The following is a 27,552-nucleotide window of genomic DNA, read 5'->3' on the forward strand; positions in this document are numbered from 1 at the left end:
AGAAGAGAAGGGAAGAAGAGGAGGAGGAGGAGGAGGAGGAGGAGGAGGCAGCATAACCATGTCAACGTGGGTAGGAACATGGCATCTGATGAAGCGAAAACAAAAAATATTTAATTAACGAATACGAAGACTATGGTGTATAGAGTCAAGCTTCTAGAGTACTTACTGCATGCATCTCCGTAAATGGCATTCGGAGTAAAGTTAGGTGATAGTTTCCAGAAGGGAGAAATAAGAAAAAGGGACAGAGAGAACGAGAGAGAGAAGAGATGAGTTGTTTAGGGAAGAAGATGAGAAGAAATTGGAAGCAAAGACTTAATTCATTGCTTGTCTTACCGTTCTCTACACATTTATTCTAATATTCTACTGACTTATTACAGGACCAACTAAGGTCGTAGTGGCTACGCTGGCAATCATGTTGTAACGACTTGGTCTTCTAATTGTCCTCTGAGGCCTGCTAGTGGAAAGTGGGCTCTGCCCTGATAATGCTGTATCATTAGGTGGGCTTCCTTTTCCGAATACAAGTCGTCGTCGACTATTTTGACAATGCATAATTCTTGAGTCTTGATTCAATCCTTATTTTTAAGTTTCAAAGAAGAAGACCAAATGAAAGGAACCCAAAACCGGCATCGATTATAATTGAATCGAATTGACCATGAAAAATATGGTTCGATTTTGGTTTTGAAATGTGAATATTCATTCGATTTGGTTTGTTTTTAATTTAAATCGAATTGAATCATACTGAATAATTCGTAGCCCTTACAAATCGAATCAAATGAAACTTAAACCATATGAATGTATATTCATGAGGTTATAATTTCCTTCTCAACTTTATTTGTTTCAGAAGGATATTTCTACTTAAAACAACTTTGAACCAAATTAATGATATTGTGTATCATCCAAATTGAACTGAATATAAATGAACCCTTTCGGTTTAATTTCAGTTTTGAAGTTATGAAAATTATTTATTTTTTGTTCGTACATATTGTATCATGAACCAAATTAAAAAAAACCAAAACGGAGCCAATTGACACCCTTAAGCTTATAGGCAGTTTAGCAGATGTGCGTTGTTATCCTCTTCGATTAGGAGTCAGATTCAACCCGAACCGGTAAGACCAACTAAACCAATTGGTTCAACCTGGATCGAGTTGAGTTGAATCTTTACTGGTTTGATTTCAGGTTGGGGTCTTGTGGAATCGGTTGAAAATGAAACTAAAAAGAATCAAACCTGATAAATATGAGACTGGATTGATAGTAACCCGATTAGAAACTGAAAACCCCATAACCTAGAATATTTCTATTGATTTTCTTATGTATATATGTAAAACCAAAATCATATCAGACCGAACCCGTTAGTAGCTTGATTACAAATTGATAACCAAAAATCGATAATAAATTAGACCAAACCAGATCCGACCCAAATCCGACGGAAACCAAAACTTCCTTAACAATTTGGTTTCAAGTTGGCCAAGTAACAGACTAAAACCACACTGAACCGACTGATTGACACCCTTATGTGCAATGGATTGCCACTCACAAGAGCAAGGTATTTTAAAGGGTATCACTTTTTTGATTTGGTCTGGTTTAGACTATTGGTGGGAGAAACTGAAAAGCAAACTGTTGAGCTAAAGTTTAATTTTGGTAGGTTTCAGCCTGATTCGATCGGAGTTTTATCAGTTTTCTTTTATCAAGTGATTATTGATCCGATACCAATTCCGGTCTAGTTTGATTTTGTGCATACTAGTATTTAATAACAGTAATACAAACATGTTTTCTAAGTTTTTTAATGGTTTCCTATCAATTTTTTATCGGTGTGATTTTTGGTTCATTTCGGTTTCTGATTTCGATTAGACCATTCGATCGATTTGGATTTTTTTTTTTGGGTCTCCAAAAACCACCCAATATGATTCGGTTTTGATTTAATCTGATTTTGTTCGATCAGCTCAACAAATTCGGATGGGATTTTAACACCCTTAGGCTGTGTTTGGTTGCCAAGAAGTTAAGGAGCTTTAGAACGGTGGTGTTGGAACTTATGGAGACATAGGAGGACCAGAGAGGTTGTCTCCCATCGTTATGGGAAGAGACGACGAGATTCCCATCCACAGGAAGGGAGAGAACTCTGGAGGAATCATTGAGTGAATTTGTTAAGTGCAAGATAATCTGAAAATAAAATAAAATAAAATAAAAGAGAAATAGTAGGGATAGAAAGAGAGGAAGAGAGAGATAAATTTGGGATAGAGTTAGCTTTACAGACGAAGCAATGGCGTCCTGGCGCAATTGGGAGGTCGCCAATCCTCTCTCAAGATAAACTCTTAAGAATTAATTAATATTTTTCTCCTCTTTTTTCTATTTCTTCATATATCAATAAATACACGGTTAACATTAACTACCCACTTCCCCACTCCTATAATTTCTCTCAACTCCTAAAATATCTCTCTGGACTTATCCCACTTTTAATAACTACATTTAATAAATAATCACAATCCCGTAGATACATATAATTAATAATAAATTAATAATAACTAACTCTAATCACAAAGAACTACACCTAAATAAAAATCGACACATAAAATTCCATCTCCCTAAATTTTGGTCTTGTCCTCAAGACCACTAAATTATAAATAAAAATTAAAAACAATTTCACCCGGATCCCAAATCTTGTTTGGATAATTCCCAAGTTGCTTCTGCCAATTGCCAATATTACGCCCACAAACTTGTCGGTCCAACAATACCAACATTTGAAAAACCTGATGAAAAACTTGTATGGACCCGAGACGGTCAATCTCTGTTGAACAAATCGCTTCCATCCAGCCGTTGAACAGAGGAGGATACACCCGTATAGACCCAGGACGGTCGATTTCCTCCGCCATGCCTGGCTTTGATACCATTTGTTACGTGCAAGATAATCTGAAAATAAAATAAAATAAAAGAGAAATAGTAGGGATAGAAAGAGAGGAAGAGAGAGATAAATTTGGGATAGAGTTTGCTTTACAGACGAAGCAATGGCGTCCTGGCGCAATTGGGAGGTCGCCAATCCTCTCTCAAGATAAACTCTTAAAAATTAATTAATATTTTTCTCCTCTTTTTTTCTATTTCTTCATACATCAATAAATACACGATTAACATTAACTACCTACTTCCCCACTCCTACAATTTCTCTCAACTCCTAAAATATCTCTCTGAACTTATCCCACTTTTAATAACTTCATTTAATAAATAACCACCATCCCGTAGATACATATAATTAATAATAAATTAATAATAACTAACTCTAATCACAAAGAACTACACCTAAATAAAAATCGACACATAACAGAATTTTCTCTGAAGGCGACTCAAACCACGAAAGTTTCAAGAATTTTATGGTACCAAATATTGAGTTCGATTTCGCTGCACGTACCAACAGGTGAACGTCATGTGAGAGCCAATCACTTGTCCTATTTTTGCCATTTACAAGGGGAGGAAGGGTTTTTATAAAAACAAAATTAAAATGTGATTGGTTTTCACATGTACGTTCACCTGTTGGTACGTGCAGATGATCCATTCTCTCAAGTACCAACGTATGTTAAGTATTCAAACAGAGGAAACGGGGAAAGTTGAAGAAATTCTGAATTCGAGTTTCAGAGGACTCCAAAAATAAAAAGAATTTCATTGATTATCTTCGATGCCTTCTCTACAAATGTAAACCTTTTTATAACTCTCCAATCAACCTCTAACTCACTCTAAACAGCTTCCCTAGCTTCCACTTGTCACTTATTCCTAACAACCACAACTAACAACTAACACATATGGTAATCTTTAGTCCACGTGGGTATCTTCTTGATTCTAGCTGTCCTCCTCTCCTGTGGCTTCTCCTCCCTTGTTGACTCATCAGTATCTCTTGTTGACTCATCAGCATCAATCTCAATAGCAGATATGGCTTTCTTGGTGTTGTGTAAAATTGTCTCTTGATCCAGCAGTATAGGGGCTGCATAATTCGTATCAACGTACCTGTGACTAGATCTGCCAGGGGTGAAGAATCCCAATGCAAAATTGCTTCCAGTGGAGACAAGGAAGAAGGGGTGAGGGTGAGGGTGAGAGTGGGGGTAGGGGTGGAGGTGGGGGTAGGGTGGGGGCGGAGGCGCAGAAATGGAAGAGGAGGAAGCATACCCATGTGGGAGTGACCATGGTTTCTGATACTGATCGATGTTTTCTTCTAATTCATAACAACTGAATCACATTAGCAATTATTAATGAAGCAAAAGGCTATTTTACTAATATTGAAGATGATGTTGTATAGAGTGGGATCTACCTCGTATGTAGTTTTTGGTGTCAACCATGAACGGGTGACGTAAACAAACATTCGTTGCCGCCATCATATAAATTGATCGGATTTGGTTCGGATACGGATCAGATGTAATTGGATCCAGAGATTTTCTGGCCGAATACATATACCTCTAAACGGATTCGGATGCGGATCGAATACGGATTTTCAAACATCCGTTTACATCTCAGCCTTGTGTAACCTGGACCTTCTTCCTCCTAGTGGATACTGTTATGTATGTTTCAAATTCTTGGACCTGTTTGGAAGAATGACCCGCTCTGACATTTTTTGTGGCGACCCAAATGGAACTTTTTCTGAGATCTGTTATGGTAGTGGAGGGCTTACCCGACCCGATTCGATGGAGGGGTATTTATATTCTTTATCCGCTTTATTGTAAAGTAGTGAGATTTGGGGTTTTCCATTTTAGTGTTTCAGGGAGATAGCAACAGTGCCATTTTGGGTGTTCTTGAGGGTTCTCCATTGTAACTTTCTCCGATTTATATAGTGAAACAGTTTCGGCTTCGCCCGTGGACGTAGCACACCAAATTGGTGTGTGAACCACGTTAAATGTCTGTGTCGTCTTGCTCTGTTTTTGTTTCTTTTCGTGTTTTGATTGATGTTTGCTCTGACGGTTACAATTCAATATTCTCAATCTATATTTCTTAGATCATGATTCTCTTTTCCCCATATTCAGAACCTACTGAATCTTCAAAAAAAAATTTTCGGATATCTGTAAACGAATATGGATTTTCCTAAACAGATATGAATGCGGATATATTGAAATCGGGTTTTCGATTATCCATTTACAGCCCTATCCATTACGCAGATGGGATTTCATTTTCCAAATACATAAATGGTTGATGCATTAGAGAAATGGTGTTCTGACAAATGATATGGACAATAACTAGTGGTGTATATAAGTGTGAATCATTCTGCCGAATTAATTGATTAATTTTTGAGAAGTCTTTGCTTGAACCTTGACTTTGAAGTTTCAGAAGGGGGAGATCGGATGAAAAGAACTACTAAATTACTTACAGCCAGGAATGTGGACCTACGCGGCAGCACAGGAATCAAGAGTCATGCCAAGGGAATCGACTATTTTTTTTGTTTGGTAAGAACAGAATTTTATTGGAAACTAACAAAAGAAAATTAAGAAACGCAGGGGAGTGGACAAAGCCAGCATGTCAATTACGAAAGTGGCTAAAGAGGCTCTATCTAAAGCTTCTTTCATTTGCTCGAATCTTTGGAGAGCTTGCAACGATTTGGTCTTCAACGGTAAAGCTTGGTCTCCCTCTGATGTTAGTGTCCTCGCAGAGAAGGCATTCTTGGAGTTTTTTTTTCTGCTGATCAGAGTTTATCCTCTAGCTCTAATGGGAGAGTGGAGAGCCCCATCCATCTCTGTCAAAGTTGGGAACCCCACCTGTTGGGACTTTTAAACTAAATTGCGATGCTGCTCTCTCCAACTCCAACTATAATGGCGGCTTGGGGGTCATCTTGAGAGACCATACTGGATCGGCTATTTTGGCTCGCTCTATCCCCTTTCAGTTTGGATCCATCATTCAAGGAGAGATTCTTGCTATCCGCAATGGTCTCTTAGCAACCTTGGAGTTGAGTATTGACAATATTCTAGTTGAATCCGATAGTCAAGATGCTGTCCTCTTTATCAAGGGTATTAAACCGGCTTGCGCTGAGGGGGAGGATCTGATATTGGATGTGCTTTGGTTGGCTTCTCAGTTTTCCTCTATTGCTTTTTCCTATATTCCTAGGGTTAAGAATGGTATTTCGGATACTCTAGCTCGGAAGGCCCTATCGCTTGGGTGTGTGACAGATTGGCCACATTCCATTCGGTGGCTTCATGACCTTTGTGTTGCTGAAGCTGCTGGTTGTAATCACCCCCCCCTTTCATCAGTAAATTTCCCCATTACCAAAAAAAAAAAAATTACGAAAATTTCCTTCCAGCAGAGTATGTTAAATTTGCACATATTCAAAGCTATCAGACCATATCAACGTACTGTACTCGATTTCTTTCCATACTTGGCGTTGCTTGGGTATCAAGTTCACAATCCCATGTAATCCAATGCAATCCCATGCAATCTTCTATGATATCTCTCTCAATCTTTCATGTATAGCATTATACAATATTGTAATCTTTTTTCTTGGAATTCCAATATTGTATTATGCCATACATGGAAGATTGAGAGAGATATCATAGAAGATTGCATGGGATTGCATTGGATTGCATGGGATTGTGAACTTGATAACCAAGCAACGCCAGGTATGGAAAGAAATCGGGTACAGTTGATATGGTCTGATAAAAGCTATATGAAATAGCCTCCATATAACCACAAAAAAATAAAAGAAAAAAGAAAGAAATAACATCCATGGAAAAGTGGAGTTTACGGAGTCTGTTAAGAACCATAAGGTTATCACTTTCAATACATAGTTTCTGAATTCCTCGAGCTTGAGCTGTATTCAAGGCTTGAGGAATAGCCAAGGATTTCGCCCTACAAACCAAGTTGTTACCACCACCAACCAAATAACAGTAAACGATCGAGTCACGACAGACCCCATCTATACCTGTTAGTCTCGGGTTCCATGACTTGCCCCATTGACATTAATCTTTATGAGACCTGGTGGAGGAAGGGAGGATGGCAAGATTGAAATCTCTTTATAGGAAGAACCTTAAGAAATTCCACCGCAAAATATAGAGCTTTGCGAGAAAGACTGTCAGTAGACGTAAAGGTTTGCCTGAAGACCACTCTATGTAACTGAGCCAAAGTATAGCCATAATATACTAGTAGTAATAACATCTTCCTTTTGACTAGTCACCGATTGAGAAGATCTAAATAAAATCAAATGTAAGATATCTGTAATATTAATAGAGTCAAATACCAAAGAGGTTGGACCAATGAACCAAGGTTGGACTGGTTCTTGGTTTAGGCCTCCAAAGTGGGTCTTGTTTGTCTAGCTAGGCTAGAGCAACTGCATCAGATATTTTATGTGAAACAAGTACATCAAATCGTGAATCTTGGATCCATACATCTCGATCGAAAAACAATCAATAGAAAAAGAAAGAATCAGAATTGATCGATATCTTTCTCGAAACAAATGAAATAGAAACGAAAGATGAAACATAAATCATGGATCAACTAAGCCCTCTCGGGGGTTTGCTTAAGAATGAGAATGAGGAATCTCATGTAAATACTAAAGAATAAGGTTTGATCCTATTCATGGGGATTTCGTATATATCCCATTTCGAAAAATAGAAAGTTCAAGACAACTGTGACTTTTTTGAAGATTGGATGTAGTTACTAATTTATGAATCAGCAGAAGAGTTGTGGTTAGGAATAAAATGCCACTTGAACCAGAGCTAGTTGATTCTCCCCCAAATGCGTTGAGGCACAACAATTGATTGGACATCAAGGGGTAAAGTACTATTTCAGTGCAGACCACGAGAAAGGTACCAAATAAAGACAAACTCTGAATACTAGATGAGTTTGGAATTGATTTGAATGAAGGGAGGCAGCAAGTCTGATTTCAGAAGTACTTTATTATTGTGCGAATTGAAGGTGACTTTGCTTTGTTAGGCGCACGCTTGAGGACTGGTTTTTGAGTGCTTATTTCATTGGGGGTTATGGGATCTTTATCGCCTCCAGTATTGGGGGTGGTCAAGTGCCATCGTGCAGCTGGGCACCACCCATGTGTGCACGGTGGGGCCCACCATTGTCATAGAACCACCATTGTCATAGAACCCCTTGAAATTGAAACCAAATATCTTCTTGGGTTGGGCATTCTAAGTAGACAAGCAGGGTTACAATCACAACATATTGGATGACTCTATCAATATGTATCCCAAGGCCTAACCTGCACATTACCCTCCATCAGTTAATGCTCCAAAAATGGTAAGTTCAACCAAACTAGTAAATGAAATGTCTACGCAAGCTTGATCAGAAGGGGTATGCATTAGTCCTACTAGATGGAATATTTGCTAGTTGAAGTTCAAAATTTCACAATTAGGGGAAGGCAAACAACCTCTTATAGACAATATTTGCCTAGTTGATTTGGAATATTTGCAACTTAAACTTTGTATATGTATTTGACAAGACAATGACTTACTAACCTCTAAAAATCACCAATGTACAATGCAAAAAGCTTGCTCCTTTATCGAGGATCTATCACAGTCATTGTCACTTTATTTATAGAGCAAGATCCAGTCTCTCTCGAAGATGAATCTTGTCCCTTGATAGTTCTTTTCATAATAAGAGCAGGTTGGTTAGGGAAAATTATCACGTCAAGTACTTGATGTGGTCAAGTTCGCATCGTGCAGCTGGGCACCACCCATGTGTGCATGATGGGGCCGCGTCAAGTACTTGACACGATAACGATCCGGTTGGTTAGGCGTAGGCATCTTTGTTTCATTCTCCTATTAGAATTATATTTGGAATATAATTATATATTCCCTAATATGGACTAATGTTTAATAAAGTAAAACTCAGGCTAATTATGGTATTGGTCTAATTAAGGGGGTCATTGAGTTATATTAAGAATCCTATGTAGACTGGCTTTAGTGTGGGCAGATAGATTCCTATTTGGACTGTGATAAGTCAGATCCTATTGGAATTACTATATAAGGAGAGCTAGGTCCCCCCTCTACCCATCACAATTTATTATTCTCAATTGCTATTGAGGAGTGCATTCTAGTCAGAGAGGGAGACATTCAGTGTTTATCATCCCTTGCATTCGGTATTCTCATCAAACCAGTTACTTTGGGAATAGAGGAGAAGCACCTTGTTCTTTGGTCTTTATTTCCGCTGCGATCATCGTCATGGATGCGAAACAAGGTTGGTGGTTCTATCTCTGTTTTCTATTATTTATTTGTTTGTGTTCTTGAACGCCCTATGAAAATCCTGGCTTTTGAGATTTTATTCCTATTCGGATTGATTTATTCTAACATGTAGTATCAGAGCCTCCATAGATCCGTTCTTGAACCTATATAGATTCAAAATAATAGATAATGCTAAGGGAATTGAAAATTTTTTGATTCAAATCAAGTTTTTTAGGGTGTTTTCAGTTTTTTCAAAAACCCGTATGGATACCGGCATTCTGTCGGAGTTTTTCTTCGGCGAAAACCGAATCTGAGCACATGGGAGGATAGAGCATGGAAAAACAAAAATTTTGGTGGGTGGATCACCGCCGGCGACAGCCGTAGGTGATCTCACTCACCGGTAGTTGTTTTAAAAAAAAAAAAAAAAAATAGCGTTTTTACAGGGTTTGCTATCGTGCGCCCCTGACAGATATAAGGGATGCTAACGTGCTCCTCCGGGTCAGGTCGGCCCGTTTTTCGACCTGAAAACCCAAATTGTGATTTGGCTGGTTGACCCGATTTCGATTGGGTCGGGGCTAAATCGGGTCGGGTGAACCGGGTTTAGCTCGGAATCTACTTGGTTTGACTGAACCGGTTTGACCATACGGACCTACCAAACCAGTACAGTTAACCGCGAATGGCCTAAAACTTTGACCGGGCTTTTTGGGGGCTACGAGACTCCGTTTTGGGTCCTATTTTTTGCGTTGGCTTTGTTTTTCTGTGCTCTACATAGTGGTACCCTCTGTTTTGATCAGATATGCATATTTTAAATAATTTTGGTATTCTATTGATGCATATCTTTTCTAAAATTTATTGGTTCATTCCATTGGGAACCGAACCAATTTTTTGACTTGCTGGAATACCTACCTTGATGAACAGAATTATTATTTTTGTGTTAGCTTTGAGACATTTAAGTCCCTTGTCATAAATTATAAAATAACATAAATTGCTTATGGATGTAAGTAATTTTGGAAAAATCCTAAGAGAGGGTTTTATGGGTTCGACAGGATGCAGCCGCCAAAGCGACCTTCCTTATTGGATTTGTGAAACACCAGTCTCATACAGTTGTGGGATGTCTTTTAACTCCGATGTGTGGTCATACACCCAAAGGTGGTGGTTATGTATTGGTACTTAACGGGGTACATATATAGTATGCATGTGAATAGGTTGACCCTAGAATTCTGTACACCCAAAGGTGGTGGATTTTGAAAGTTGAGTTGTATTCCCATGGCCACTGGTATATAGGGATTTTTACAATTGCATGTTGGGAATTCAGCCCAAAGGTGTTTTCACAATGATGTGTGTAAAATTCTCATAAGCTTATAAGGTTTCAAGCTATACTTGCATCATGCTGATTATTATACTGTTTATTGTTTAAATTTTCAGTCACCTTTTCTTTCAACAATAATATGGTTACTATTGAGCTTCTCACTGGGTCAAACTTTAAGAAGTGGAAAGAGAACATTATGTTTGCTATGGAAATGGCAGATGTGCACAAGTCCCTTGTTATGGATAAACCAATGGATCTAACTGCTGATAGTACTGAGGATGAAAAGTCTATGCATGCTGCATGGCAAAAGAGTAATCGACTCAGTATACTGTCCATAAAGAGGTCGATACTGGAACACCTAAAAAGTGGTATACTTGACCAATGTACTGCCAGGGAATTGCTACATGCAATTTCTAAGAGATACAAAGTTTCATCGAATGTTGAGATTGGGACACTTCTGCAAGGGTTGTTTAATATGGAATATGATGGTTCTGGGGGTGTTAGGGATTATATTATTAGGGTGGTTGATTACCAAACTAAACTCAAGGCCTTGAACATTCGTCTTCCAGATGCTCTAATTGTCCATCAAGCCCTAAATACCCTACCTTCTGAATTTGGCATCATTCAAACCAACTACATTTCCCAAGATGGAGTCTGGAGTATTAATGACCTAATTTCTAGGGTTGTGTTTGAGGAAGAGAAACTGAAGAAAGACAAAAAGCCTGCTGCCCTGTTTACTTCCAAAGATCGTAAGAGTAAAAAGTCTAAAAATCATACTCAAAAGTCTGCCAATAAACAGTCCGATCAAACTAACAATTTGGGACCTAAGAAAGACTCTTTGAAGAAAGAGAGTGATCGCCGCTTCTTTTGCAAGAAGAAGGGTCACATGAAGAAGGACTGCGACAAATACAAGGCTTGGTTACTCAAGCCCAAGAAGCCATCAGGTAATGATTCTTTGGCTTTTGTTTGTGAATCCAATTTATCAGAAACCCCATCCAGTTCTTGGTGGCTAGATAGCGGTGCAACTAACCATGTTGCTTTTACCATACAGGGGTTCATAAATCGGAGGAGGCCAAATAAGGATGAATCAAGGCTGGTCGTAGGAAATGATGGACATTCTGACGTAGAGTTCGTGGGAGATGTCATTTTTTTATTAGATTTTGATTTTAAATTGACTTTAAAGAACACTTTTTATATACCGTCTTTTAGGCGGAATTTGATTTTGGTTTCAGTTTTAGACATTAGTAATTTCCATTTTGAAATAAAGAACACTATGGTTAATTTGTTTTTTAATTCAACTAAAGTTGGTTCCTGCCTTATGTCCAATGGATTGTACAGATTGTGTTTGTCTCCCAATGATATCTAAGTCTCCCGTAATGTTGAAAGCGTTGTTTCCAAAAGACCCTTACCTAAAGAATGGTCTTTCACATTGTGGCATAAGAGGCTAGATCATATTTCTAAGGCAAGAGTAGATAGGCTGATAAAGTCTGACATCCTACCTACTCTCGAAAGTGATCTAAAAACTTGTGCAGACTGTTGTAAGGGAAAGATGAACAAAATAAAGAAGAAAACTGCAGTTCGTAGTTCTGACCTATTGGAGGTTATTCACACTGACATCAGTGGTCCTTATTCAGCCACATTGTGTAGAAATTTTTATTTCATCACTTTTACAGACGACTATTCTCGATAAGTTCAAGATTTTTAGGACTGAAGTTGAGAAACAGTTAGGGAAAGTTATTAAAATTGTTAGATCTGATCGTGGGGGCGAGTATTATGGCAGACATGGCGATGCTGGGTAGCTTAAGGGCTCGTTTATCAAATACCTTGAGGACTCTGGAATAGTTAGTCAGTTTACTATGCCAGGAAGTCCTGAATAAAATGGGATTGCCGAAAGGTGTAACCGCACCCTTATGGACATGGTGAGAAGTATGGTTAGTAGGACAAATTTACCTAAGTTCTTATAGGGTGAAGCCTTGAAAACTGCTCTTTATATCCTTAACCGTGTACCTACTAAAGCTGCTTCTCTTACACCTTTTGAGTTATGGACCGGCCGTAAACCCAGTTTAAACCATCTTAGAGTTTGGGGGTGCCCTGAAGAAGTGAAGTTGTATAATCCGACTTAAAACAAGTTGGATCCCAAGACTACTCGTTGCTACTTTGTCAGCTATCCAGATCATTCGAAGGGATATAAATTTTATAATTCCTACGGAGGTACTAGGATTGTAGAATCACAGATAGCGAAGTTTCTGGAATTTGATGTGGTCGAAAAGAATGATTGTTCTCAGATTGTTCAAGATAGTCACATGGTTGGTACATCAGTACCTATTCTTCTACCTATCCAGACGGATGTGGGGCATACTGCGCCATTGGTTACACCTGTTGGAGTTCAGGAGCCTGATATTGATACGGTCCCTGACATTCATGTAGCACCTGATGAGATTCCTCTTATTCAGGATGCGGTTGAGGACCCTATTATTGATGCAGTTCCAGCTGAGATTTCTCAGATTCAGGTTGAGGCAGTGGTGACACCATTACAGAGATCCATCAGGGAGAGAAAGTCAGATATATCATCTATCTATGAGGTCTATCTAGGAGAACATAACTATGACATTGGTTGTGTGGTTGATCCGATTACTTATTCGGGCGCTGTTTCTAGTCTTTAGTCAGATTTGTGGTTAGATGCGATGAGAGATGAAATGCAATCGATGAAACATAATGATGTTTGGGTGCTTGTTGATTTACTTAAAGTTTGTAAGCCCATTGGTTGCAAATAGGTGTATAAAATCAAAAGAGATTACAAAGGAAAAGTTGAGAGGTTTAAAGCCAGACTAGTAGCCAAGGGGTTCACTCAGAGAGAAGGAGTAGACTATAATGGGATTTTTCTCCAGTCTCTTCGAAGGATTCTTTCAAGGTGATCATGGCATTGGTAGTTCATTTTGATATGGAGTTGCATCAGATGGATGTTAAAACCGCCTTTCTCAATGGCAATCTTGATGAGGAAGTCTATATTGTTCAGCTTGAAGGTTTTGCAGTGGATGGATCAGATCATCTTATGTGTAGACTCAAGAAGTCTATCTACAGTCTCAAACAAGCTTCTAGGCAGTGGTATTTGAAGTTTGAAAGTGTTGTGACTTCGTTTGGTTTTGTGGAAAACAAAGTGGATCAATGTATATATCACAAGGTCAGTGGGAGCAAATTCTGTTTTCTCATTCTTTATTTAGATGACATCCTGCTTGCAAGCAGTGACTTAGGGATGTTGCATAATACAAAACAACTATTATCTAGGGAATTTGACATGAAGAACCTTGGTGAGGCTTCTTTTATTCTTGGCATTGAGATCCATAGGGATCGTTCTCGCCATATATTAAGTCTTTCTCAGAGGGCTTATGTTGATCGTGTTCTAGAGAGGTTCAGTATGCTGGATTGCAAACCTGGGAATATTCCTGTTCTCAAGGGTGACAAACTGAGTTCGACATAGTGCCCGAAAAATGAAGCTGAGAGGGATGAAATGAATAAGGTGCCTTATGCTAGCGCACTTGGTGGTATCATGTATGCTCAGGTGTGATGAAACTTCTTGGCAGGTATCAGTCAGATCCTGGTCTTAGCCTCTGGGTTGCTGTCAAGAAAGTATTGAGGTACTTAAAGGGGACAAGAGATTATATGCTGACTTACAGACACATTCCTGAACTCAAGCTAGTGGGGTATACAGACTCTGACTTTGCTGGCTGTGAGGATGGCAGGAAATCCACATCAGGTTATGTTTTCTTGATGGCAGGAGGGGCAGTATCATGGAAGAGTAAAAAGCAGACATTGGTGACCACTTCAACTATGCAGGCAGAGTTTGTAGCATGCTATGGGGCTGCTACTCAGGCTATTTGGCTCAAGAATCTCATAAAGAAGTTGATCATTGTAGATTTTGTGGATAGACCCATCCAGATATACTGTGATAATAGCTCTACTGTGTTGGTTATAAACAACAATAAAAGACTTAGAGAGTCTAAACACATGGAGGTCAAGTATTTGACCATAAAGACAGTAAAGAAAGGTGACATTACAGTGGAGCATATTGGTATAGATGATTTGGTTGCAGATCCCCTAACCAAAGGTCTTCGCCCTTATATTTTTTAAAGACATGTCATGAGCATGGGCTTAGTTGCATCATGGGATGCGGTTGATTAGTGGGAGTTTGTTTTATTTTGCTTCATTGTAATTTAGAGTTTATTTTCATTTATATTTTTATCTTATGGTAAACTTTGGTTTATATATATATATATATATATATATATATATATATCAGTTGTCATTGTATGCAGTTTTTTTTGAACACATGGGTGTTTTATTTATTGACATGAAGTATATATATTTCTGTTTTAAAGTCTTAAGAAATGTGTCGACCTTAAGCAAGGCTGGGGTATTAAGTTATTAGCCTAAAGGTATGTCTTGTGACACATAAAGTATAACTCGAGTTATTTCTGATGAGACATACAGATTCGTTGGAATCATAAAGATTATTTTCTAATGAGCCTGTGCCACTTACAGAAGAGAAATTTTAGACTGATAAATGAATAATACATAAGGAATCACTATGTGAGTACTATCTTGTTGTCACACTACCACATTACATCCATGTTAGTAGAGTTGAGGGCTCTCGTGACTATGGAAGGCTCTATGCCGCTTGATCATAGATGCAGTTACCGCCATGATTCGGTGTCTAAAACTCTATGGGACAGGTTTGATTTTCTAATACGACCTCTAGACCAATTTGTTTTTAAAACTTGTGCACATAAAGTTTTCTTAAAGAATTGTTAGCCTGTGATTTGTTTTGGTCAAAACTGTTTTTAAATCTCTTTAAAAGGAGTGATTTAATATAAGTTCAAGTGGGAGAATGTTAGAATTATATTTGGAATATAATTATATATTCCTTAATATGGACTAATATTAAATAAAGTAAAACTCAGGCTAATTATGGTATTGGTCTGATTAAGGGGGTCATTGAGTTATATTAGGAATCCTATGTGAACTGGCTTTTGTGTGGGCAGATAGATTCCTATTTAGACTGTGATGAGTCAGACCCTATTGGAATTACTATATAAGGAGAGCTAGGTCCCCCCTCTACCATCACAACTTATTATTCTCAATTGCTATTGAGGAGTGCATTCTAGTCAGAGAGGGAGATATTCAGTGTTCATCATCCCTTGCATTCGGTATTCTCATCAAACCAGTTATTTTGGGAATAGAGGGGAAGCACCTTATTCTTTGGTCTTTATTTTCGCTGCGATCATCATCATGGATGCGAAACAAGGTTGGTGGTTCTATCCCTGTTTTTTATTATTTATTTGTTTGTGTTCTTGAACGCCCTATGGAGATCCTAGCTTTTGGGATTTTGTCCCTATGCAGATCGATTTATTCTAACACCTCCAACATGAAAGTTACACTTGACATGGTTGGTCTATCTGATGCACTTTCTTGCACACACAACAACCCAACATGGATGCACCTCGCAACTTCATGAGCAAGGTAAGAGTCACCCATTGATGAATCAACTATCTCCAAAACTTGATGCTCTTTCCATAAGTCCCATACCTAAAATTGTTCCATACAATCATCTGAACATAAGGAATGGGAACTGAAAATATTTTTGCAGCAAGAATTTTAAGGTTCCCGCCGCTATGGGGGGTCTGGGGAGGGTCATAATGTACGCAGTCTTACCCCCGCTTTCACAGAGAAGCTGTTTCCAGACTCGAACCCATGACCACTTGATCACAATGGAACAACCTTACCGTTGCACCAAGGCCGGTCCTCATTTTGCAGCAAAAATCTAAACAAACAAATGTACACTTACATGTTGTATTAAAGTCATAGAAGGATCTTCATGAATATATATAAACTCTGTTCTTCATGCCACTAATGATTTCCAATAATAATACCCCAAAGCTAAATACGTCCGACTTTATTGAGAAAAGCCCTTGCATTGCATACTCTGGCGGCATATAACCACTATGCCATATTTAAAAACAAACCAACAAAACAAAACAGAAATTGATTAGGTCCAAGTAACACAATATTTGGTAAATATACAGTAAGTGAGTGGATGTTCCCCTTGAAGTGTAATAACGACCTATTTAATGGATTAGATATGATCCAAATTCACATGAACCGATCATTATAGCGTTAAAAACATTTTACATTATGGCGTTAAAAATAAACAACATTTCTTTTGAAATGTGATTTGATTGTTGTAGAAACGGAAACTTATTTATGATGAAAACACCAAAAAAAAAAAATAAAAAAAGAGAGAAAAAACAATTATACAACGCAAAGATATATGTAGTTCGGCAAGATACTTACCTCCATGAAGAGATGATAGTAATTTTTACAAACAATGGAAAAGAGTTAAACATTCTTTTTCTGACTCTTCTCTTTGTTTACAAAGAATTCCTCCTAACTTCCACTACTAAAATTTTAAAGGAAAAATAAAGAGATGCAATTTCCAAATTACCCCATCTAAATCCTTGTTTACGGGCTTTTATAGGCCTTTCAAGACAATCCCTAGTAAACTATAGAATACAAGACATCAACCCTCAACAACCGTGGACGTTAGTAATTTTGTAAATGCATGGGTATTTGAAGACACTCTTTATGTTTTGGAATATCTTCAAGTTAAATTTAGTATTGTTGCCATCTCTTTCATGTCCAGGAATAGAAATATTTATCTCACAAATTTGCTTTTAGCTCTTGTATTTCACTAGGTTGATTAGGTTCACTTGATGGGCTGTAACAATCAGCGCAACCCTGCTCACCTTTTAATGGGTTCCACTCAAACGTGGGCTCCAGGAAAGGTGTAGGATCCAAATTTGGTAGAAACTCATCTGAGTGGGATTGGGTATAGAAAGGAGATCGAAAACTAGCTAGTGTGTACTGGCCGGAAAGCTGGAATTCCAGAGTGGAGTGAGACCGTTGGAGAGTGTAATTCGGAGATAATGTTTATCCGTTGCTTCCCACGCTCCTGATTAAGCGTGACATAGGCGAAAGTCTCGGACCTTGTGAGTCCATGATAGACTCATGATGCCTTACGTAAGCCGCAAGGGTTATTCCCTTCTTTCTCAGTGTTATTCCAAGATGACGAGTTACGTGCCCTTGGCGCAAGGCGGGGTGCGTGTGCTCGCGATCAACGAGCTCGAGGCCCTGACCTAGCTTGATGACCACTATAGCTCGTTCTTATCGAGCCCGTTTCCATATCCCAACAGTTACAGACTGGAGAAAACTAATAACTACATAGTTCCTAAATTGGGCTTGTCTTTTTTTTTTTTTCCCTTTGCCCCTGTTTGTTTTATTGTATACTTTTCCATGAATATTTTCATCTATGTAAATTATTTTTTTCCTATTTTTTCAATGCCTTTCCTGCATTTCGTTAGATACAACTAGTTGAAAACCCTATTTTACAAAAACATTATCCTTTTCTATCATTTTGCATGAAAACAAACTTATCCTTACGAAAAAGCAAGGCTAGAAAAGCTTACTATGTTCAACCACTTTGGTTGTATTTGCTTGAATTTGGTTTCCTCCAAAAATTCTTGCCCTACCGAAATCTGAAATTTTAGGATTCATCTCTTCGGTCTATCAGCACATTGCTGGTTTTCAAATCTCTATGAATGATTCTCAACCTGGAGTCTTGGTGAAGATAGAGAATACCTTGAGCAATTCTAACTTGGCTTTTAAATGAGAGAGTTCTCCCAACCGCAAGGAAACTCTAAACCATAAGTTCGATTTTTAGGAGGAGCCAAGTGACCCAAGTGTCGTTGAAAAGGTCATGTGTAGTATAATATTCAAGGGTAAACTAATTGGGTAAATATTTGACAAAAAATAAAATATTCAAAAATAATTGTCTCCCAAGTATAGAGTCTGTCCAACTGATAGTAATTTGCAAAAATACTAGTTAATTCAAACCATTTTTGTACCATTTTCTAATCATTGGAGTTAGCACTTAACACAAGGTCAAATTGATCATTTTTACCTAGACAATCCTTAATTACTGAGATTTCCAATGAGATTCCAAGATGATCCTAAAATCCTCAATATGACAAAATTTGATCTCCACCTAATGCCATAATGTTTTAGGTTGAGACCTCCCAAGTGGTATTTTGTGGGTGTCTCTTATTTTTTACCATGTTTATTAACGCAATGTGAGATTATGTATTTACATTTTTGGGGAATCGAGATGATGCCAAATATGTTAGCTAGGAGTGATGGAAAATTTTCTTTATCATAATTGAAAGTAGAAAGGGGGGGAAAATCAAAGAAGCAAATGGAATGAATACTGATGCATATGCTATAGCATATGTTTTTCTTCTCTCTTCTCATCTCCTCTCAATGCTCAATGACAAGGATAAAAAGAGCGCAAGTACATAATAAATGTTGCAAGGGGAAACACCCCTGCTGCGCAGGGGCAAACAGATCTTCTATGGCGCCCTGCCCATAGCAGCCTGTGCGGCCCAGACAGAGCGCCGCGTGCAATGTTGGCCTTACCCCTGCACGAGATTCATTTGAACACAAAGAACACAAAACTCAAGCTGATTAAGAACACCATCACCGTCAAGTCATCCTCCCTCACCAAACTCAGAAGCTCGTAATCAGTCAAGCCCTGCAGATCCACCATTTTCATAGAACACCTTGAAATTGAAACCAAATTTCTTCTTTGGTTGGGTATTCTAAGTAGACAAGCAGGATTACAATCACAGCGTATTGGATGACTCTATCCATCTGTATCCCAAGGCCTAACCTGCACATTACCCTCCATAAGTTAATTCTCTAAAAATTGTTAAGTTCAACCACTAGTAAAAGAAATGGCTAAGCAAGCTTGATCAGAAGGGGCTATGCACTAGTCCTACTATATATAAGAAACATTTGCTAGATGAAATTTAAAATTTCACAATCAGGGCAAGGCAAACAACCTGTTATAGAGAATATATTTGCTACTTTATCGAGGATCTACCACAGTCATTGTCACTTTATTTATAGAGTAAGATCCTGCCTCTCTTGAAGATGAATCTTGTGCCTTGAGAGTTCTTTTCATAATAAGAGCAGGTTGGTTAGGTGAAGGCATCGTTGTTTCATTCTCCAACATGAAAGTTACACTTGACATGGTTGGTCTATCTGATGCACTTTCTTGCACACACAACAACCCAACTTGGATGCACCTCGCAACTTCATGACCAAGGTAAGATTCACCCATTGATGAATCAACTATCTCCAAAGCTCGATGTTCTTTCCATAAATCCCATACCTAAAATTGTTCCATACAATCATCTCAACATAAGGAATGGGAATTGAAAATATTTTTGTAGCAAGAATCTTAGGGCGTATCCAGTGCATGAGACTCCCACCACTGTGGGGGGGGGGTCTAGGGAGGGTGATAATGTATGCAGTCTTACCCCCGCTTTCTGAACTCGAACCCACGATCACTTGGTCACAATGGAGCAACCTTACCGTTGCAAGGCCCGCCCTAATTTTGAAATAAGAATCTAAAGAAACAAATATACTAACATGTTGTATTAAGGTCATAGAAGGATCTTCATGAATATAAACTCTGTTCTTCGTGCCACTAATGATTTCCAATAATAATACCCCAAAGCTAAATACGTCCGACTTTATTGAGAAAAGCCCTTGCATTGCATACTCTGGCGGCATATAACCACTGTGCCATATTAAAAACAAACAAACAAAACAGAATTGATTAGGTCCAAGAAAGTAGCATAATATTTGGTAAATATATCGTAAGTGAGTGGATTAGATATGATCCAAATTGACATTATGGCATTAAAGATAAACAACATTCCTTTTGAAATGTGATTGGATTGTTGTAGAAACTGAAACCTATTTATGAGGAAAACACAACAAAATGGAGATAAAAACAATGAAACAACCTAAAGATACACGTGGTACGATAAGATGCCTACCTCCAGGAAGAGATGAGAGTAGTTTTCACTAACAATGGAGAAGGGTCACATGCTCTCTTTCTGACGCCTATATGTGTTTTCAAAGAATTTCTGTAACCCTCATAACCTCCATAACTAAAAAATTCAAGGGAAAACATAGAGATTCAATCTCCAAAACAACCCCATCTAAACCCTAATTTTTTGTTTTTCAAACCTTACTTTTAGCTCTTATGTTTCATTAGGTTGATTAGATTGACTTGATTGGCTGTAACAATCAACACAACCCTGGTCCATTTTTAATGGTTTCCTCTCAAACGTGGGCTCCAGGAAATGTGTAGGATCCAAATTTGGTAGAAACTCATTTGAGAGGGATTGGGCATAGACAAGAGATCGAAAACTAGCTAGTGCATAGTGGATCCAGCTCCTCTCCAGGGAGCGAGTGGCAGGGGGCATCCAACGGTACTAGGCCGTTGGATGCATTGGAATGTGTGCTGGGCACATATCCCTGTGTGCCCTGAGGCCTAGTGCTGTTGGATACCTCCTTGGGCACTCCCTAGGGGCTAGGGTCCATGGAGAGGAGCCCGACGCGTGAGTAGTTCCCTGAACTGGGCTTGACCATTTTTCTCAGGAAAAATATAAGGAAAGGAAAGCCTTACTATGTCCCAACCACTTTGACTGTATTTGCTTGAATTTGATCTCCTCCAAAAATTCTTGCCATACCGAAATCTGAAATTTTGGGATTCATCTCTTTGTCTAACAGCACATTGCCAGCTTTCAAATCTCTATGTATGATTCTCAATCTGGAGTCTTGGTGAAGATAAAGAACACCTCGAGCAATTCCAACTATGATTTCAAATCGTTTTCTCCAATCAAGTAATGCCCTCTTACTTTCATCTGTACAAAGTATTGCAGGAAATAAGTACAATTAAATTGAATTCAACCATAATAAGAAGAATGAAAACACAATTTTCAGGTGATATTTAGTGAAGCATACCGAAAATGAAAGAGTCCAAGCTTTTGTTGGGCATGTACTCATAGATCAACATCTTTTCTTCTTCATGGACACAAGAAGCTAGAAGCCTAACCAAATTTCTGTGTTGTAGTTTGGCAATAAGTAGAACTTCATTTTTAAACTCTTCCGTCCCTTGCCCTGAATTCCTGGATAGTCTTTTAACAGCTATCTCCTTCCCATTAAACAGCCGACCCTGGAAATTGAGATCAAACCAATGACCCATTCAATCAGTAACTAATTCTATTGTTACAAATTGATCTTAGAAATGTAAAACTGATGATGCATGGGAAGAGAAGAGAAGTCACCTTGTAGACAACACCATAACCACCTTCTCCAAGCTTATTATTGGGAGAGAAATTGTCTGTGGCAGCTGCAACAACATCTAGTTCAATGAATGGTAATTCGAGATTCGTCCCATTGTCTTCAAGTTCATTCATTCCAGAAAAGCCACTAAGCGGTTGTTGTCGCTGTTCAATTGCTCCTGTTCGAGCATAGTTAACATTGTTAGAAGTTGCTTGAATACTATGGTTTGAGTAAATTACTAAAACCATAACAGAAGTAGTTCCTTTTTTCTTTACCTTTTCTCTTCTTCTTCTGCAAACGGTACACACATGCAGCAAAGAGAAGCAGAGACAGTACACCCACAACAAGTGACACCGTAAGAATCACCACTCCCCGCTTGCTGTGAAGAAATCCTTTATCTTTTCTTGCTCGTGAAGCTACACATAGATTAGATAAAACCATCATCACGAACTCGTACTGTTAGAAGAAACACCAAAGAAAACACTAATAGAAACAAAAACAGAGCAAGATGACAGTGATTTAAAGTGCTTCACACATCGAAAAGGATCCTGTCCTGCAGTGGCAGGAGCTGGAGCGTCCAGCCCAGCAAAACCACATCAAAAATAGGGGTAGGATGGTCATTTCCTAGGTAGGTCCTACCTGAGCCCCACATGTGAAATGACCACCCCACCCCCTGTTTTTGGGTGGTTTTGCTGGGCTGGATGCTCCAGCTCCCGCCACTGCAGTACAGGAGCCGAATCCCCAATATGATGTGCTACATCAGTGAAGCTGAAGATGTTTTACTACATTTTGGCGGTACTATTCTCTCCTAGAAACCTTAAATAAAAAAACCCCAAATCTCACACACTTTACAACAAAGCGGGTAATGAATATAAATACTCTTCTATCATCATCGATCTCCGGAAAAACAAAAAATTCCATTCAGATCGCCACCAAAAATATCGGACTGGGTCATTCTTCTGGACAAAATTTCACTGCTACACTCGTAGAAGGAATGTTCTTGCTACAAGGCTGGCAGCCAAGGAAATGGAATCTTAAGGGGTATTTTAGAAAATTATAAAACCTAGGAGGGTATTTATGAATCCAAAGAGGAAGTGAATTATTCCATTTCCTTGGCTCCTAGCCTTGTAGCAGAAACATTCCTGCTATAAGTGTAGCAGCAAAATTTTTTCCATTCTTCAAAACGGATACAGGAATTCAGAGACATACATAACACATACCCATCCATAGGCCAGAATCCTTATCGTACTTTAAAAGCTTAGAAATAGAAGATGGAAATAATTGAAGAAATAGAATTGATGTATGCATACCTAGCTCCACTGAATCCACACGAAGGAAGAAATCTTGGCCGCCGTCATTATAATATCGAATGTCCGTCAAGTTGCTAAACCAAGCAACGCAACCACTGCCTCCGCCATTAATATCTGCAGGGGCGTAAGCGGTGCAAGAGCAGTTCTTCAAGCATTCTCTCTCGCATTCATCGAGACTCAGATTCTTGTCGACTATGGACATGGACGTGTCGGGAATCTTCACGTCTACAAACTTCAGGAACCCGTCTCCCTTCCCGCATCCAAGCGGTCTTTCCCTCACGCAACCCTCTGACCATTCCGTCAAGTACCAATCACTCGGAGACTTGGGTTGGAAACTCGGCAGACACGAGCACTCCACCGAGTCATCTGTGCGACAAATCCCGTAGGCCCCGCAGTGTCCATAATAATCGCATCTATCGCCGGGCTTCGAAATGAATATGCTCCATTGACGGTTCCTCTCGATCCACGTCGTTCTCTGAACGGCCCCGGTATCATTCAACACAAGTATAGAGAAAATGGAGGAATTGTAAACGTAGTAGATGAGGTAGACCTCGTCGGTGTTGTTAACGAAGTCGTAACTGAAGATGTAACTTTTGGTCATCTCTGGTATCACGCTCATCCTTTGACCGTTCCAAGAACCGGCTCTCCAGACCGGGTTCGACCCCTTATACAAGACTAGCTGGGGTGACCCTCTTGGGTGGAACCCGTAAGAGTAAAACCCACGGCTAGGGTCGTCTTTGGATTTCCAGGATGTCAGTACCCGGTTCAGACCGGTCCTCCGGTCCAACCCTAGTTTCACGCCAGGAAGCCATATGTGTGTCGGATTGTCGAAGCTTTCCCACAGGATCTTATTCATGGTGTCGCCGCTGTATAGAACCAGGTTACCGGAGTTATGGAGCTTCAGAACGGTGGGGTTGGAACTTGTGGAGACGTTGGTGGACCAGAGAGGATGTCTCTGATCACCATGGGAAGAGACGATGAGATTCCCATCAAGAGCAAGGGAGAGAACTCCGGAAGAATCGTTGATTGGGTTGTCTCTGTTGGCAACCCAAACCACGGTGATTATAGGAATTTTATTGTACCAAATCCCGACATACCTGTAACTAGAATTTCCAGGGCTAAAGAATCCCAATGCAAAATTGCTTCCAGTGGAGACAATGATTTGACCGTCGGTGATGGATTTAGTTTGGTTTAGGGTGTCGGCGCCGCTGCCGGAGGAACAGAACTGGAAGAGGAGGAGGAGGAGGAGGAAGCATAACCATGTCAACGTGGGTAGGAACATGGCATCTGATGAAGCGAAAACAAAAAATATATAATTAACGAATACGAAGACTATGGTGTATAGAGTCAAGCTTCTAGAGTATTTACTGCATGCATCTCCGTAAATGGCATTCGGAGTAAAGTTTGGTGATAGGTTCCAGAAGGGAGAAATGAGAAAAAGGGACAGAGAGAGAGAGAGAAGAGAAGAGTTGTTTAGGGAAGAAGATGAGAAGAAATTGGAAGCAAAGACTTAATTCATTGCTTGTCTTACCGTTCTCTACACATTTATAGGAAAAACAATGTAATATTCTAATATTCTACTGACTTATTAGAGAACCAACTAAGGTCGTAGTGGCCACGTTGGCAATCATGTTGTAACGGCTTGGTCTTCTAATTGTCCTCTTAGGCCTGCTAGTGGAAAGTGGGCCTGAGCTGATAATGCTGTATCATTAGGTGGGCTTCCTTTTCTGAATAAAGACAAATTGAGTTACTATAGTCGATTTTACTTGGCCACTTGCGGGGAACTAATGGGTTTCGTGAGTCTTGATTCAATCCTTATTTTTAAGTTTCAAAGAGGAAGACCAAATGAAAGGAACCCAAAACCGACATCGATTAAAATTGAATGGAATTAACCATGAAAAATGTGGTTCGATTTTGGTTTTGAAATGGGAATATTCATTCGATTTGGTTTGTTTTTAGTTTTAAATCGAATTGAATCACACTGAATAATCCGTAATCCATACAAATCGAATTGAATGAAACCTAAACCATATGAATGTATATTCATGAGGTTATAATTTCCTTCTCAACTTTATTTGTTTCAGAAGGATATTTTTACTTAAATCAAATTTGAACCAAATTAATGATATCGTGTATCAACCAAATTGAACTGAATATAAATGAACCCATCCATTCGGTTTAGTTTCAATTTTGAGGTTATGAAAATTATTCGTTTTGGAGCTTTTCTAGAACAAAAATAACATGTGTCAAACACTGCGTGTACATGGGCACGAATGTGCAGTTAAGGGTGTTAAAGTTCAGCCTGAACCGGTTGGACCAACTAAATCAATTGCTTCAGCCCGGATCGAGTTGAGTTGAATCCTTAATGGTTTGATTTCAGGTTGAGGTTTTGTGGAACAGGTAGAAACTGAAACCAAAACGGACCAAACCTAATAAAAATGAGACCGGACTAATAGTAACCCGATTAGAAACTGAAAACCCCAAAACCTAGAATTTTCCTATTGATTTCCTTATGTATATATATTTAAAACTGAAACCATTTCAGACCGACCCCGGTAGTAGCTTGATTACAAATCGATAACCAAAAATCAATAATATTCGACCAAACCAAATCGAAATCAAATTTGACGGAAACCAAACCTTCCTTAACAATTTGGTTTAAAGTTGGCCAAGTAATAGACTAAAACCAGACCGAACCGATTGATTGACACCCTATGTGCAGTGGTTAATTGGTTTGGACTATTGGTGGGAGAAATGGAAAAGAAAACCGTTGAAGTAAAGTTTAATTTTGGTAGGTTTTTAGTTTGGTTCGATCGGAGTTTTATCAATTTTCTCGTATCAAGTTATTATTGATCCGATACCAATTCCGGTCCGATTTGATTTCGTTCATACAAGTATTTAGTAACAGTAATAAAAACATGTTTTCTATGTTTTTTAATTGTTTCCTAACAATTTTTTTATCAGTTTGGTTTTTGGTTCATTTCGGTTTCCGATTTCAATTAGACCATTCGATCGATTTGGATTGTTTTTTAGGTCTCCAAAAACCACCCAATATGATCCGATTTTGATTTAATCTGATTTTGTTCGATCAGCTCAACAAATTCGGATGGGATTTTAACACCCTTAGGCTGTGTTTGGTTGCCAAAAGTTAAGGAGCTTATGGAGACATAGGAGGACCAGAGAGGTTGTCTCTTATCGTTATGGGAAGAGACGACGAGATTCCCATCCACGAAAAGGGAGAGACCTCCGGAGGAATCGTTGAGTGAATTTCTCTGATGGCGACTCAAACCACGATAGTTTCAGAAATTTTAATGGTACCAAATGCCTAGTTCGATTCCGCCGCACGTATCAACAGGTGAGCGTACATGTGAGAGCCAACCACCTGTCTTATTTTTGTCATTTACAAGGAGAGGAAGGGTTTTTATGCAAATAAAATTAAAATGTAAATTTTTTTTTGGTAACTAATTAAATGTAATTTTTTTTTTTTTTGATAACAAATTAAAATGTAATTGACTCTCACATGTACGTTCACCTATTGATACGTGCAGATAATCCATTCTCTCAAATACCAACATACCTATGACCAGACTTGCCAGGGGTGAAGAATCCCAATGCAAAATTGCTTCCAGCGGAGACAAGAAAGAAGGGGTGGCCATGGGTGGAGGGTGGCAGCGGAGGCGCAGAAATGGAAGAGGAGGAAGCATAACCATGTGGTAGTGAACATGGTTTCTGATACTGATCAATGTTTTCTTCTAATTCATAACAATTGAATCACATTAGCAATTATTAATGAAGCAAAAAGGATATTTTACTGATATTGAAGATGATGTTGTATAGAGTGGGATCTACCTCGTATGTAGTTTTTGGTGTCAACCATGAACGGGTGATGTAAATAAACATTCGTAGCAGCCATCATATAAACGGATCGGATTTGGCTCAGATAATGTAATCGGATCCGAAGATTCCCTGGTCAAATATGGATACCTCTAAATAGATTCAGATGCAGATTGAATTCAGATTTTTGACCATCCGTTTACATCTCAGCCTTGTGTAACCCGGACCTTCTTCCCCCTAGCAGATATTATTATGCATTTCTCGAATTCTTGGACCCGTTTGGAAGAATGACCTGCTTCGACATTTTTTGTGGCAATTCGAATAGAATTTTTTCTGAGATCTGTGATGGTAGCGGAGAGCTTATCCGACCTGATCCGATGGAGGAGTATTTATGTTTTTTACCCGCTTTATTGTAAAGTAGTGAGATTTGGGGTTTTTCGTATTAGGGTTTCAAGGAGAGAGCAACAACACCGTTTTGGGTGTTCTTGAGGGTTCTCCATTGTAACTTTCTCCGATTTACATAGTGAAACAATTTCGGCTTCGCCCGTGGACGTAGCACACCATACTGGTGTGTGAACCACGTTAAATCTCTGTGTTGTCTTGTTCTGTTTTTGTTTCTTTTCATAGTTTGGTTGGTGTTTGCTTTGACCTACTGAATCTTCAAAAACCCTCAAGATCATTATTTACTTAATCTTTTATTATTAAGTATTTGGATTTTTTTTCG

General features: G+C 38.9%; 1 protein-coding gene across 1 annotated transcript in view; it reads right to left on the reverse strand.

Moving 5' to 3' along the window:
• The window catches only part of LOC122638606 (G-type lectin S-receptor-like serine/threonine-protein kinase At1g11410), a 29,432-nt gene extending 5,156 nt beyond the window's left edge, over positions 1-24,276 (reverse strand). Inside the window, exons 1-10 of the mRNA XM_043831469.1 lie at positions 22,995-24,276; positions 21,960-22,100; positions 21,687-21,862; positions 21,364-21,592; positions 21,026-21,263; positions 19,978-20,065; positions 19,671-19,717; positions 19,430-19,562; positions 17,340-17,352; positions 3,778-3,793 (exon numbers count right to left, since the gene is read on the reverse strand). Coding sequence (XP_043687404.1) covers positions 3,778-3,793; positions 17,340-17,352; positions 19,430-19,562; positions 19,671-19,717; positions 19,978-20,065; positions 21,026-21,263; positions 21,364-21,592; positions 21,687-21,862; positions 21,960-22,100; positions 22,995-24,276 — 2,363 coding nt within the window. The remainder of the gene's footprint in view (positions 1-3,777; positions 3,794-17,339; positions 17,353-19,429; positions 19,563-19,670; positions 19,718-19,977; positions 20,066-21,025; positions 21,264-21,363; positions 21,593-21,686; positions 21,863-21,959; positions 22,101-22,994) is intronic.
• Between the last annotated feature and the right edge of the window lie 3,276 nt (positions 24,277-27,552).

This window comes from Telopea speciosissima, chromosome 9 (assembly GCF_018873765.1).
Source record: "Telopea speciosissima isolate NSW1024214 ecotype Mountain lineage chromosome 9, Tspe_v1, whole genome shotgun sequence".
NCBI lineage: Eukaryota > Viridiplantae > Streptophyta > Magnoliopsida > Proteales > Proteaceae > Telopea > Telopea speciosissima.